Source organism: Branchiostoma floridae, chromosome 1 (assembly GCF_000003815.2).
Source record: "Branchiostoma floridae strain S238N-H82 chromosome 1, Bfl_VNyyK, whole genome shotgun sequence".
In the NCBI taxonomy this organism is placed as follows: Eukaryota; Metazoa; Chordata; class Leptocardii; order Amphioxiformes; family Branchiostomatidae; genus Branchiostoma; species Branchiostoma floridae.
In genome coordinates, this window is record NC_049979.1 from 4,279,076 (window position 1) to 4,293,789 (window position 14,714).

At 41.1% G+C, this 14,714-nt stretch overlaps 1 protein-coding gene across 1 annotated transcript in view; it reads right to left on the reverse strand.

Moving 5' to 3' along the window:
- Window positions 1–12,958: 12,958 nt before the first annotated feature.
- LOC118422359 (trafficking protein particle complex subunit 6B-like) overlaps window positions 12,959–14,714 on the reverse strand; it is a 5,175-nt gene continuing 3,419 nt past the window's right edge. The window contains exons 4-5 of the mRNA XM_035829882.1: window positions 14,217–14,310; window positions 12,959–13,287 (exon numbers count right to left, since the gene is read on the reverse strand). Of these exons, the coding sequence (XP_035685775.1) occupies window positions 13,253–13,287; window positions 14,217–14,310 (129 nt within the window). The 3' untranslated portion in view covers window positions 12,959–13,252. The remainder of the gene's footprint in view (window positions 13,288–14,216; window positions 14,311–14,714) is intronic.

The window sequence follows — 14,714 nt, forward strand, 5'->3', positions numbered from 1 at the left end:
ATAGAAATGGTCAGCAAAAGTGTATTATGAGCCCAAAATAAGCCCCAGAGAGCCTGCTATGGAGGCTAACCTGACTGTACACATAAGAAAACACACGGGTGAGAGGCCATTCACATGTGAGCAGTGCGGCTATACCGCAGCACAGAAAGCTGTTTTAACCAGACACATGAGAATCCATTCGGGTGAGAGACCATTCACCTGTGACAGATGTGATTATAGGGCAGCCCAGAAAATATCCAGTAGACGTCACAGGAGGATTCATGAATCAGTACAGTACACCAAGGACACAGTACAAGGGCCAGGGAACTGTTTGGCAGATGGAAGAAGGCATCACAGAGGAAGACTAAAACATGGAGATGGTTGTTCAGAAATATGATTGTTCAGAAGTATTGTTTCATTTTTTTGTATCTGTATATTCTGTATCTATAACCGCCGTTCAGCGTAACACACCAGCTTCGCAGCTTGTTTGTACAGAATCGGGCAGCTTTTTAATTGTTGAAATCGGTGTTGAAATGCAGTGTTTTATGCTTTATTAAGTTATTTTATTGTTTTTTAAAGGTCATTCAATAAAGATTGAATAAAAACTGAAGCTTCTGGAGAAGTATTATTATTGTAACAGTAGTCTGTACTCCAATAAATAAACTAGAGTTAAGCATATGTTGCTGCGCATACTTACAGGTTCAAGGGAAATTGTAACTAGGTAATGATGTAGGCAGGTGTGAACATATACAGCACCAGCAGTGAGCATTGGACTGTCCAACCCGAAAAGCCCCTTCTGCAGTAAGAAGTGAACTGTCCCGTCGAGAACAGTCCCTCCTGAAGGGAGAAATGGACTGTACCTGTCTAAACAGTCCCTCTTGTAGTATGAAATGGATTGTCCCCACCTGAACAACCCCTCTTGCATACATGTCATACATTTGTGCGTTTATGAAAGACATCCAGGTAAACAATATCCAATGCTGTCATCGATGTGCTAGCGGTGCTTTGTTCTGTGAGTTGACATTCTAGTGACGCTGAAGAAGAGTGATGAATGGCACGCAAAACATCTAAAAGTTAATCTCAGAATCTTCTCCTGTTGAAGACAACTGAATTGTTTCTGAAAACCCCTCCTGCAGTGCAATTGTGTAAGTTAATTGTTATGATGTGATGTTACAAATGTTACTTTAAAGATTTAAAGCTTGCATCACCTTTTGTCAACTCCATGGCTTCATCAACAAGTCAAAGCCAAGACCTAGACACTCTGGTGCAAACAGCACTGAGACATACCAGACTGCCTAAGTCACCGGTCATACATTATACACTTCTGAAATTAAGTTACAAGATAGTTTGGAATATGAAAGTTGCTTTGTTGGAATTTGGTTTCACGGCACTCCCATATAGGGCAAACCATACCAGTAGAAGTTTAAATCTCAATGATAACAACTTACCCTGAATTTCAATGGTTTGCCAGGAAAATTCTTTTATGAGGCTAACCCTTACTAAACTCGGCACAAAAAGTTTGGAATATCAACTTTGGCTGATCATATTTCCGTTGTTTCTGCATCAATTTCAATGTGTTACATATCAATAGAAAGCGTGTATGATTTTCTTTCACATGGTATCAAACTTTTTATGATTATAAATTTGTGGAACGAGCACCAGGGCTGCTTACGTCAGTGGGTCACGAAAAAAAAGTGCCCAAATTCCCCTTCTTGTGTTAAATACCGTATCATACTGTTGATATGGGTGCGGGTGTCAAGGGTTCAATCTATCCATTTTCACATAATCTTTGGTACACAGAACACCCAAGTTTATCTTTAACATTTGAGTAGAGCATATGTGTTCCTTTTGGCTGTCCGATGACCGAATGGAAGTGTTGAGGCTGCAAGGAGAATGCCACACTGACTGTCACGCGGATAGTTGTTTGGGGCAGTGTCATGGTGTGGTGCATCATATACGGTATGGCTGGCACAGGAAAACTAAGGTTCACTATCATCCCAGACAACCTCAATACTGTGAGATACAGGGACACCATACTCCATTCAGTCGCAATGTCTTATAATACCCCTGCAATATGGGGCCGAATGACATTCTGCAAGATTAAACGGTCCGACAATGCGCACAGTCTGCAATGGTCCTTGCTCTGTGTGAACGTTGCATTTTGTTCCACACACACGCTGACGATGGCATTACGACTGAATGGAGACTAGTGTCCCTGGATCTCACAGTATTGAGGTTGTCTGGGATGATAGTGAACCTCAGTTTTCCTGTGCCAGCCATACCGTATATGATGCACCACACCATGACACTGCCCCAAACAAGCGCTTCGCGCTGTTACGCTCTATCCGTGTGACAGTCAACGTGGCATTCTCCTTGCAGCCTCCACACCTCCAATTGGTCATCGAACAGCCAAAAGGAACACATATACTCTACTCAAATGTTAAAGATAAACTTGTGTGTTCTGTGTACCAAAGATTATGTGAAAATGGATAGATTGAACCCTTGACACCCGCACCCATATCAACAGTATGATACAGTATTTAACACAAGAAGGGAAATTTGGGCACTTTTTTTTCGTGACCAACTGACGTAAGCAGCCCTGGTGCTCGTTCCACAAATTTATAATCATAAAAAGTTTGATACCATGTGAAAAAAAAACATACACGCTTTCTATTGATATATAACACATTGAAATTGATGCAGAAACAAGGGAAATATGACCAGCCAAAGTTGATATTCCAAACTTTTTGTGCTGAGTTTATTTGCTCAGTGAATGGTAGTTTCTAACAGAAATTTAAGCCCACTGTTTGGGCCAGATATGTTCTTCATGTCCCTTCAAGATCCACAGCCGCCAAAGTAGCCTTCCCCATTTCTGTGTGGACTCGGCCACATGTCAAGAACTTTAATGCTGGCCGATACCATTAAATATTGGAATAGAGGGGCGTTCAGCATGTCCTGAAGGACATGAACCAAATAGATTTTGCTGGGTCTGCCTTAACACCACAAACAACTCTAATATGCAGTGTATATGGGGCAACGACCTTGTGTACGCTCTGGAGACATAGTTTATATATTTATGAATTAAAAAAACAGCAAGTCTTACGTATTCACCAGTTATTTCGAGTTAGTCCAGTTTCAAGATTAAAGCAATTCTTGTCCACAATGTTGGATCGGGCTCGCTTGCATTGGAGGCTATGTCAAAACATGGTTGATGCGAAGGAGTCAATTAGCTCATGTATTTTAGGACAGGACGTAGGCTACCTGGACGTCTGGCCGTTTCCATAATGATATCTAGTTGCTTCTCTATCAGTAACTGCCGTTGTGCGTATCGTATTACCTGCATGTCTCATTACTCATTCTTTGGGTACCTACTGGCTGGCAAAATACACCAGATGATTATTATCATTATTATGTCTAAACTTGATTAAGCGATATATAAGGCTGTTTGTCGCGCGTCCATTCCGCTGCTAAATCGCTCGTCTGCAGTGACGTAGCCAACGTCCTCTATAAGATCTCAACCAACATCGCAGCCACCACAATGCCACTCACTATAAGGACTGTCAGCTCCTTCTCATGCTGAGAATAGTCTGGCCTTCTACCCTAGTGTGTCGTAAAGATGAAGTTTCTTTCATCTTATTTTCCAGTAGTGGCGTTGAATATGCTATAAAAATATGAGTATTTTCGGAGGAGGCTGAAGCCCGTAAAAAAAATCAAGGTCTTTTCGAAACCAATTGCAAAACAATAATATGCATAAATTGCACGTACGGTATTGGGGTTATTCCAGGGGTTAGATTTCAGAGTTTCTACTGTTTTGAAAAATAAGAAGAGAGGATGTACTGAATATTGATTGCTCCGGCCAAAAAGTCAGGAAATATGAGTTTGAACACCATAAGTATTTAGTTTAGGCCATACCAATTTAATTAGTTGGTTCTCGGATTTTTTCCTAAAAAAATTGAAGCGACAGGGCGAAAAAAAAAAAAAAACTTGCAACAAGTCTGGGTTCAGGTCCAGGCTGGTTAGTCCGACCTGAACCCATGGTATACGTGTGCTAGAAATAGTTATCAATTAAAATTACATGCAAAATTGCATGTTGGCATAAATTTGTACAGTATACATTAAACTAGAGTTCCACGAACACATACCTTTGCCAAATAAACCAGGTTTGTTATGCAGAATGATGTCTGTAGAAAAATGCGTTACTCATTTCATTTTGTTTTATAACAAGACAGACCTGCAGAAAGTAGATTTCCCTAACATTGCTTGGCACAGTACAATAAGTATTACCCCTACAGCATTAAATTACAATAACCACTGAGAGAATCAATATACTATACAGGACTGTTTCAGAACTGCAATCTTCTATATTGAATAAGATAAACAAATGCAACTCAACTCTAAACTAAGGGGCTCCTTATCAAACATGACCTTCGTTTCCCCGACCCATACCCACCTACCAAATATCATCAGGATCCATCCAAGGCTTCTCCAGTTATGCTGTTGACACACACACACACAAACACACCCAAAACATAACCTTAACCCTCCTGACAAAGTTAAAAATGCCTGCTATCCCCAGGAACAAGTTGCTAGGGGGCCCTAACATATGTCACTTCTTCCTAAGCACAACACCTATTTAACTTCTAAAAATCAGGACCATACATGTTCCTGACTATTCGTTCAAGTCTTCGACCCCTAACCAACTAAGTTCAAAAGATATAGCACAAAGTATGTCTATAGAAGCTAGGCATCTAAGTAGATCATATTACATGACACAGATTACACAACAATGTTTAAGAACTGGAATCTTTCAAATTTAATGAGGAAAACAATTGCAACTCTAAACTACACTGTACTGTAATGTACAGAACTACCCGGAATAGGAGTAGTAGGAGCGGTGAATTTGGTGAATAGGAGTAGGAGGAGCGGCTCTGTATTTTTTCGACTACTAGTATATCTCCGCGACTCAACCTCTGCTTGGAGAGTATCAATTTACATGTGTCTCGGCATTCCTCGGTATTTCCCGGGTGGAATCGGGAAACAGCCTGTTTTGATGTGCAGGGGATTCCCCTAAGTTGGGGAGGATTGAAGCTGTAGTTTGGGAGTTTCTGCCTTGTTTTTTCCCCTCAAAATCACAATTTATTGATTGCCAATTACGCTGAAGAACCTAGAAGGGGTTGTGACACCACTGAGGAAGAGATTGACGATGTTTCTACCACTGGAAGTTGATGAAAACTTCGTCATTTTGACTGCCATTTGCCGGTCCTGTACCATGTGGTAGTATTTACAAACCTTTGTTTTCTTTGCTGTGAAAAAGGAGTAGGTGGGTGTTTTTTGGTGTTTATCATAAAGGACTGAGGGCCATGAGTGTCTGAAATTGTTTTCAAATTATTGATCCAGCCAAATTTCTGCTTTGTATTTGTTTGTTTTTTTTCGCCTATGGGGGAGGGCAGCATGTTCAGACATGTATGTAACACTCGTTGAGGTAGCAAAGTCTGTTTTGGTTTTCCTCCAACTCATAATTTTGGTGAAATCTTCCTGGTCAAACATTAGGGGAACACTGATAAGGCCCATCTTTTTACAACTGGTCAAGGCTTTAGGTACTATCTTTGCTAGCAAGAATAAAACAGTTACAGTCACTTACATACATTGTTTTATGTTTTTATTGATTCAGGAAGAATAGCAAGGCATTCTAGCCTAGTTTTCAGTGACTTAGTTATTTTAGACTTTGTGGGTGATGTTATATAACGTTACATTTCAAATATATTTCCTTTTGCGCAGTATTATTCCTTACAAACTAGATACAGTCTTTATCTTGATATATTCATATTCTACAGGTTCTTAGCTTTTCAAAAAATGTATAGTTTTACCTATCTAGCATTAATATAAGTATCTGAACATCCCACAAACAGTTGGTAGGTTGGTGCGCTTGAGGATCGACAATTCTAGCTACGATTCCTGTATGCGCCGAAAATTTTAGCACGTCCTCTAAGGGACACTGTTTCAACTTTATAAATATGTCCCTGGTCCTGCATAATTATAGAAATATTTATAAAGTGGAACTTGATACTTTCTGATAGTTTCTAGATAATGATAACAGCATTCTACCATTATTTACCATTCTTTAAACCCTATCTAAGCATTGCAGTACTTAGTACTGTTCGGGGCCACCAGGATCCTCCCCCATTACAGGACGTTGGTCTCCAAGGCGCTTTGAGGGCTCCCTACCGCTCAAAAATCACGACCGCAGCATGTCCAGAATGCGAGATATCAGACATGGAGGTTCCGCTGCAGTACCTTAGCAAGCCGCTAGGGTGCCCATTATCGAACTCCCCCTTCGTTCCCCAGACCCCTACCCACCCACCAAATATCATCAGCATCCGTCGCAGCCCTCTCGAGTTATAAGAAACTGCAACCGTACGGATCTCCCTTACCTTTACTTACAATTGATTTTAAAGTCTTGTACATAGATGTCTAGAACATTTCATACATCAGACATATTCTAAGCACCGTTTCAACCTTATGAATATTTCCCTGGTCCTCCATAATTATAAAAATATTTATAATGTAGACTTTGATACCTTTGATAGTTTCTAGATAATGATAACAGAATTCTACCATTATTTACCATTCCCTACCATTTTTTGAAACATCTTGTAAATGGGTCAGTGGTCTAGGAATATAACAATTCACACATCCTTGCAAAGAATGGTTGGCTGTCATGCAACAACAACCCACCAGAAAGGATTCACTAGTGCCCAGCAGTGGAATCAAAAAATATACAGAGGCAACAATAAGGCCTAACTCCATGGGAGCAACATACTACTTCTACCACTTGGCAACATTGGAGTGTCATGACAAAAATGCCTTGCATTTCCACAGAACTTTTCGACAAAAATGCCTGCTATCCCCAGAAACAAGCCGCTAGGGGACTCAAACATATGTCAGGTCTTCCTACAAACAACACCTTTCTAACACTTAAAATCGTTATCATATATTCTATCTTACCTGTCAGCTAGGTCATCAAAGTTGCTTCCAGACCGACAGACCTCCAAGTTAATCTCTGCTCCACCAGTATCCACAATTAGCAATTCTGGCAAACGTACAAATCCCTGTCTTCAAATATGTCCTGGCCCCACAACAAACTCCATTGACTCAATCCTCAGAGATCAGCAGCTGCTACCTCACCTTAGGTCACCACCTTTCACCTCAACATTGGATCAAGTGCGTCAACTGTGCTGTGCACTCTCACTGATGGAATCAACCAATTTTAAACCAGGCTGGGGGGGGTGTAATGCTTCAGAAGTTTTCGACAAGAATGCCCCGACTATCCCTACACTAGCCGCTAGGGGGCCCAAACTTATGTCACCAACTCCTGAGCACAACAGCTATCTAACACCCAAAACACGTGGCCATACCATGTTCAGAAGATGGAAAAACACACCCGGAAGTTGCGCTGCAGTACCAAGGGAAGCCGCCAGGGGGCCCATCATCGAACTCCCCCTTCGTTTCCCAGACCCCTACCCACCCACCAAATACCAGCTGCATCCGTCGAAGTCTTCTCGAGTTATGCTGTCCGCGGACAAAAGTTTGCAATTAAACCGGCGCCTGCACTTCCATGAAAGCCGCTAGGGGGCCCAAACTCGCAGCAATCACTCCCTGCTTTAAGGGCTCCCTAACGCTCAAAAATCACGACCGCAGCATGTCCGGAACGCGAGATATCAAGCATGCAGGTCCTGCTGCAGTACCTTAGCAAGCCGCTAGGAGGCCCATTATCGAACTCGACCTTCGTCTTCCACACCCCTACCCACCCACCAAATATCAGCTGCATCCATCGAAGTCCTCTCGAGTTATGCTGCTCACAAACGGGGAGAACCACACCACCAAACCGAAAACATAACCTTAGCCATTCTGGCAAAGGTAATTATGTACAGTTGCTACAGTAAACAGAAATGTTCACAAAACATTCTCAAATAGACCAATATAGTATTTTTACAGAGATGCAATGACAACAACAAACATTATTTAAGTTTGCCTCTAGAAATAAAATACCATTGCTGGAAGACTTATTTGCTCTCTGAGTTGATAAGAATCTGTCTATCCAAGGCTCTAAATACATTTCATGGTCAACTGGTGCAAATTGGAAACAAAATTACAAATACTTCCACTCCCCAAAAATACATGAACAAGCCAAAGTACTGAACTACATGTTGTATAAAACCATAGGTTTATTTTCTCTTTTTGTTACATGTACAATTATTTGTTGACAAATAATTAAGATGCAGTTTGATAAAACTTCCTTAGAAAAACCTAATGTTACATGCAATCACTGAAATCAGCACTGAAGGTAGCAGAACACAGTATTAGTGGGCGAACCCCGGGGAGTATGACGCGGGTACATAAAATAGTACGGATAAACTTGTTGAAGGAGAGGTAAAAAGCCTTATTTGAGGGGCAGCCAGATATAACCTGTGCTACGTGGTCACGGAAGGTGTCGACTCTGAGACTGCATGGTTTGGATGGTGAAAGTTTTCTATTTTGTGTATAAATGCGCCCCATTACGCGACTGCCCTTCTAGCGTGAGTCGGCTGCAGTTCTGTGACCTCCGCAGAGGGGCATTTCAAAGAGGGCGTGAGAAGACGATACGCCGACAGTATTTTTTTGTTTTTTAATATATTGTGGCTTGTACCTTCAACTCAAACATATCCGATTTTAGTATTCCAAAAGTGCACCCTACTATACTTTTCATTGCGTCGAAGCTAGTCACCTTGAGGCCCTTAACTATAGAAATCCCCATAGGCCGAAAACTGTGTTCTGCTACCTTGAAGGGCAATGACCCTAATTGACGGCTGCGCAGAAGGTCCCCGGTGAGTCCCCTCAGGATTGATTTTTAAAAGTATCAGAAGATGTGTTTTTCTTTGGAAATGTTGGCATCTTGGAGCTGTATTCTACAGGTAAGGGTTGTAGGTTTTTTATTATGTCGAAAAAAACAGACTTTCAAGCCTGTTTTGGGTGCCTGGACACTAGAAAGAAGTTTGTTATGTAGCTGTCATTGTAGTGCCAGATGGGGTCAAAGGTCACCGAGTTGCGTTTGGATGCAAATCACATGTGTTCCAGTGGTCAGAAAGTTCCGAAAAGTTGAGAATGGACATTTTAGAAGCCGGGCTACCCTCTCAATGTTAGTTTTTCGAGAACGAAACGTCAGGTAGGTGACTTTTGACAGCTTCTATTTGCCATTAAATGCATTATAAGGATAGGGAAGACATGATTGGTGGTCACTGCTCTGAAATGGTACTACATGTGTCTAGCCAAATCTGCAGTTCCACTAGAAACAGCGTGGGGGCGCTTTTTTGACTTGCAGGGTCAAAACAAAGCTGAAGAAGAAAGATGGCCGCCCGGGAAAATGTCCGACTTCATTTTCATCTCCATTTGGAAGGCTTTGGGCATTTCAGGCATATCAAAACATGTTGGCTATGGAGGTACAAGAGTGAAAAAGTATTGATGATTTATTGAGTTGTTTGTTTGGGTGCCGATTTCTGTGTTTCAATTGAAAATTTGCATGTGAAAGTATGTGAGAGAGAGAGCACATGCTCAGCTGAACTTCTGGTTCTGTTACGTTATGTTATGCCCATGTGTATCTCATTTTACGATGATTTATTTGTTCCTAAATATACTTTGCAACAAAAAAGATATGAATCAATTTGTAACAAAGGACTTGGGGATGAGAAAAAGTAAATGCACTGGTACTTTCCAGACGTTCTGTTTCTCTAACGGAACCAAAGTTTTGCAGCACGATTTTTTTACTGAACGGATTTTTTTTTTTTTTTAAATTGGGAAAATTTGAAGCGGCGATTCCGAGAACCAACTTATTAAATTGGTGTGGCCTTAATGTATATCCCCTTATAAGAGCCAATTAAAATGTATACATTTGGTCAGTTTCTGGTCTATTAATGTTTATTTGAGCACCCTCATGTCACTCGTGACGTCAGCTTCAGACAATCAACACGCCCACCTAAACTAATCAAACGTTGTTTTCCCCGCTCCGTCGGGTAACGGCCATACCCAGCTCGCATCAGGCAGACACCAGTGCAACACGAGGACTGAAGTTGGGTAGGGATGGGGAAAAACAGATATTATGTACTTTGTAGAATCGTGATGCGTAATTTGTAATTCTTAGTTGTCCTGTCGTACTTCATAACAAGGCTATAATGTATTCTGTCTGAGGAGAGCGTCTGCTATTGTTGTGTGATTAGTGCCAACGGGGTGTTACCTTTTGTTCTATCCTTTGAAGTAATGTGCATCAAAGAACAACAAAGCCAATAGCAGGTACATGTTATAATTAGTGCCATATAGCGGTAGACGGTGTCTGGATGTGTGTCTGGGATTCTGAATAAAGAAAGCCGGGAGTTGGAAGTTGGGACAGTTGGACCAAGGAGCTGATAAAAGCTCCTTGGTTGGACGGAGACTTGAGTGACAGAGAGAGCAGAGAGAAGGTCCCGACTAACAGCTCCCGTGCGTGTCAAAAGCATGCCCTGTGTCTTGCGTGTGTTTCTTAGTCCTGTAGTTTAATAGTCCCTCGTGCAGCATTCTAAAGAACCTGGGGTCCACAACATCGGCACCACTTCTTACAGTTGCAGCAAAGTTTGAGAGCTTTATGTACTTGTAATATCCTCAAACATAGGATGAAACTATAACATGAAGAGACCATGACTAGTTCAAGGGTTCCTTATAAATACAATAATGTTTGGTTTGATAGCTAATAAGGGTACTCTTTCCAATACAACTACAATTAAACCATGCCAAGTCAACTACTTCAAGTTTGTTTCTAAAAAACATAAATTAAATGCAAAGTACATTACATTCTTTTTTATGTAACATAGAGGGTTTTATGTACACAAAATGATAAAGGCTTCATTTTGATGTGCATAATTGATAATCAGATAAAGATTTTAGCATTCTAACACCAAATATTATGCAATTCATAGGCATACATACATATAGACTTATCAAAGAATTCTACAACTGATTGGGGATATTGATACAGTCAAACCTGTATAAGAAGACCACTCAAGGGACCCAGCAAAAGTGGTCTTCATACATAGGTGGTCTTTATATAGAAAACAACGTGGCGGCAGTAAAGAAACTGACAAGTCAGAACATCGATAATTTATGCATGAAACGCATTTGTCTTTCTTTATTATTTACAAGATAACACGATGTTATATAATGCTAAAATTACGTATACTTATGTTATTCTTCGTATTAAAAAGTATTATATTTGTAATGATATTTATAATAGATATATTATAAGAATAATTTGAAAAAGAAAAGCGGTGGTAATTCGTCCGGCTTTTTGCAGCGTGCCGTGCCGGGGCTGGCATAATTTTTTCTCATACCGCGGCCCTAATGTGACAACAAATATTCTGTAACTGAGGTATCACGCAGCTGCACGCCGGCACATCGACGAACATTTCTACCCAAAACGTAATCGCTATGATCAGAAAATGTTGCAGGCTTCTTCTTTGCGGGAGTTTTGTTTTTGTGTGACATGAAAAATGCGACATTATTTTCGGGGTATATTTTGGAAACCCACGCTAACTCTCAGCACACTTTACGGCTGCATCGAAACCCAAAATTACGCTTGAGACACCATAAATTCACATATTAACACATGTTTCCACGAAAAGTTCTTTGGATTATGCATTTTCAACTAGGATGGTGCTACGTAATCGTGGAAAATAGCGTTCTTTTGCGTTTTAAAACGTAAGTCTTTGAAACAAGATGGCGTCGAGCTGGCAGCAAAGTTCCCATGATGCACCGCTCCAACCAATCAGATCGCGAGATCGCTGGGGATTCCCCGATATTATACATGCAGTTGTTGTTGTTTTGGTGGTTTCAACCAATCAGAGGAGCGTATTTCCGACCTGCAGACGCCGCGATTCAGAACCGCGCTGTGCAAAATACGTATTTCTCGGGAAGAACAGCGAGTCAGATGTTTTATTATGACAGAAAATGCGTTTTTTTTTTAGTTTATCTTCGAAAAGCCTGGTGAAACTAAACGCTTTCATGTCTGCTCCCTGGATATAATGGCATTTTAGCCTGAGATTCTCATCACGAAGCCACCGAAAATTTGTAGAGTGAAGTGCCGATCCAGAAGTAATGAGAATGGGAGGGGCATAATTTGTGGTAATTACGCTCATTTTTCGCCGTGAACATTAAAGTAGCGTGACAAAATCACATGCCGCGGTCGTTTTGGCAGTGTTTAGGTAACGTGCGGTCGCCTTTAGTGGTGGTCGTGGTCCCGTTGGACAGTGGTCGTCATATACAGAAATGTTAATGCTTACGTCTATGGGAAAATTCAAGGGACCGCTTTTCGGCGGTCGTAGTGGACAGTGGGTCGTTATGCACAGGTGGTCGGTAGACCAGGTTTGACTGTACTACATTCATTCGCTCACTCTAACATGTGATATAAAGCACAAATTAATTTGACACTGATTTCAAAGTACATACTAGTAAGTGACATGTCATCATCATCATCATCATCATCGGTCGACGTGATCAAATATAGACATGTTCGCACATGTCTACACACGACGGGGTTATACCGCCCCTTACGGGGTGACATACCCTTTCGTAGGCTAATTACCAGACGGGGATGCGCCAGATCTCCCCTCCGGGTGAATGATGTAATTCACCATGTGGCTGATACGAGACAGAGGTTCGCCAGGCCTCCATCCGGGTGATTTGAAGTGACATGTAGCTACTGTAATTCCTGATTTTTTCAATGTACTGTTATGTTCACGGTTTTCACGGTGATGACTGTAACGTGAACTTATCATTACTGATAACAAATAATTCACAGACTTTTTTTTATGTGCACTTGCCTCGACAGTGAACATTTAGTTCCGAGAACAAGTTAAATTTTCTCAGACCGTGAAAGTTTGGTACCGTGAAGACAAAGTGAATTACAGTGCATATAGACTTATCAGAGAATTCTACAACTGATTGGGGATATTGATGCTACATTCATTCGCTCACTCTAACATGTGATATAAAGCACAAATTAATTTGACACTGATTTCAAAGTACATAAGTGACATGTAGCTATTTCATCATACTGTACAAAGTTTCGAACAATGTTTTCCCTAAAGCTTTATTCCTCCCCCCTGGGGCACTAACATCAGAGAGAAACTGTCAATCATTGCCTCAATGTCCAAACATCGCAGCCTTGTGAGCTTCTGTCTGCAGTACCACTTGTAACAGCTAGGTGTCCCTGTTATTGTGATCTCTGGATCATGATCTGAAATTTACCTGTGTGGGAAACAAGAGGTGGTGAGTTGCTTTTTTTGATGTGGATAATAAAGATGAACGGACATTATCATCACATAGTATAAAATATCTCAGCAACTGTATGAAATTCTCCAAATAATCAGACATTTCAGATAGCATCAACTATACTTCATCAGTGGATGGAATTCTTCATTATTCTCACAGATGTAGTGTCTGCCATTGAAACTGCCAACACTTTAAGAGAATTTTTATAAGTTAATTGAATTAGCTTGTATGAAGAAAGTTAGACATCCAGGTAATAAGATAAGCCAAAAAGTTTGCATTCATAGATAGGGCATAAAAGACCAGTTTCTCCCAGATCACTTCAGTGTCACTGACAAAAGATGCTGGATGCCATCTGAAGCGTCTGACCTTTTTCAAAATCACATCCAGTTGCTTGAGTTTTCAGCTTGAATTAGCTGAAATTATGTCATGTTCTACCTAGATGTCTAACCTGCATTGACAAGACATTATTTTTGACTATCAAGAGAACATTTTTCCAATCAGGGAGGAGTAGGATATATGTTAAGGCCAGGGTTGTAGCCAGCCTGAAATCATTTTCAGTCCCCTCGATTTTGAATCAGAAAGAACGAGACGTCGAGCTGAAGGCATTACGTTCCTAAGGGGATCCGGGGGCATACTCCCCTGAAAAATTTTGAAATCTAGACCCTCTGAAACCCAATTTCCTACATTTTGAGGTGTAGATTTTGCTGGTAGACTAAGCTGTTCATCTGTTTGGTGAAAAATTACACAGGAAGACGGTTTTTTATATCTTTACTGATTTTACATATAGATTTTTGTCCATCACAAAGGACGGAATGATCAATTTTTTGTTCAGTCCCCAGCTGCAAAATTCCTTCAAAGGACTGAAGGACGGGTGCTGGCTACAACCCTGGTTAAGGCTGACTTACATGCAGGCATGTTCTGCACCTCGGCTGTGACGATACAGCTGATCCCCAGGTTAGCCAGAGCTCCTCGGATCAGCCCACAGGGGAATGCTAGGTACTGTGGAGGCAGAGGTGCAGTGTTAAAATGCTTAGATGAAGAAGACGTAACATGTTTCGGTATGGTTGGGGTAGTTTCACAGTGATTTATCATTGGCGGTAAAACGCTTGGTCACACAAACTCTGCTGTCTGAATCTGTAGGGGGGTGGGGGTGGTGGTGGATGTTGGGTGGGCCGCGGTAACAAGTGTGATTTGATCAGGCTATAAGAAACTCTTGTACAGGTTTTACATAAGCATGTAGTGTCACTAGCACACACCCATCCTTGTGTGTGGTGTGTGTAAAGCCAAGTAGTACATCTTTCTCAGGTTAAGTGTACAGTTGCAGCATGTACCCCAGTAGCATCCCCATCATTTTCATTTACTAATAACATTGAAAATAGCTACTTTTCATGCAGGAAAAAACT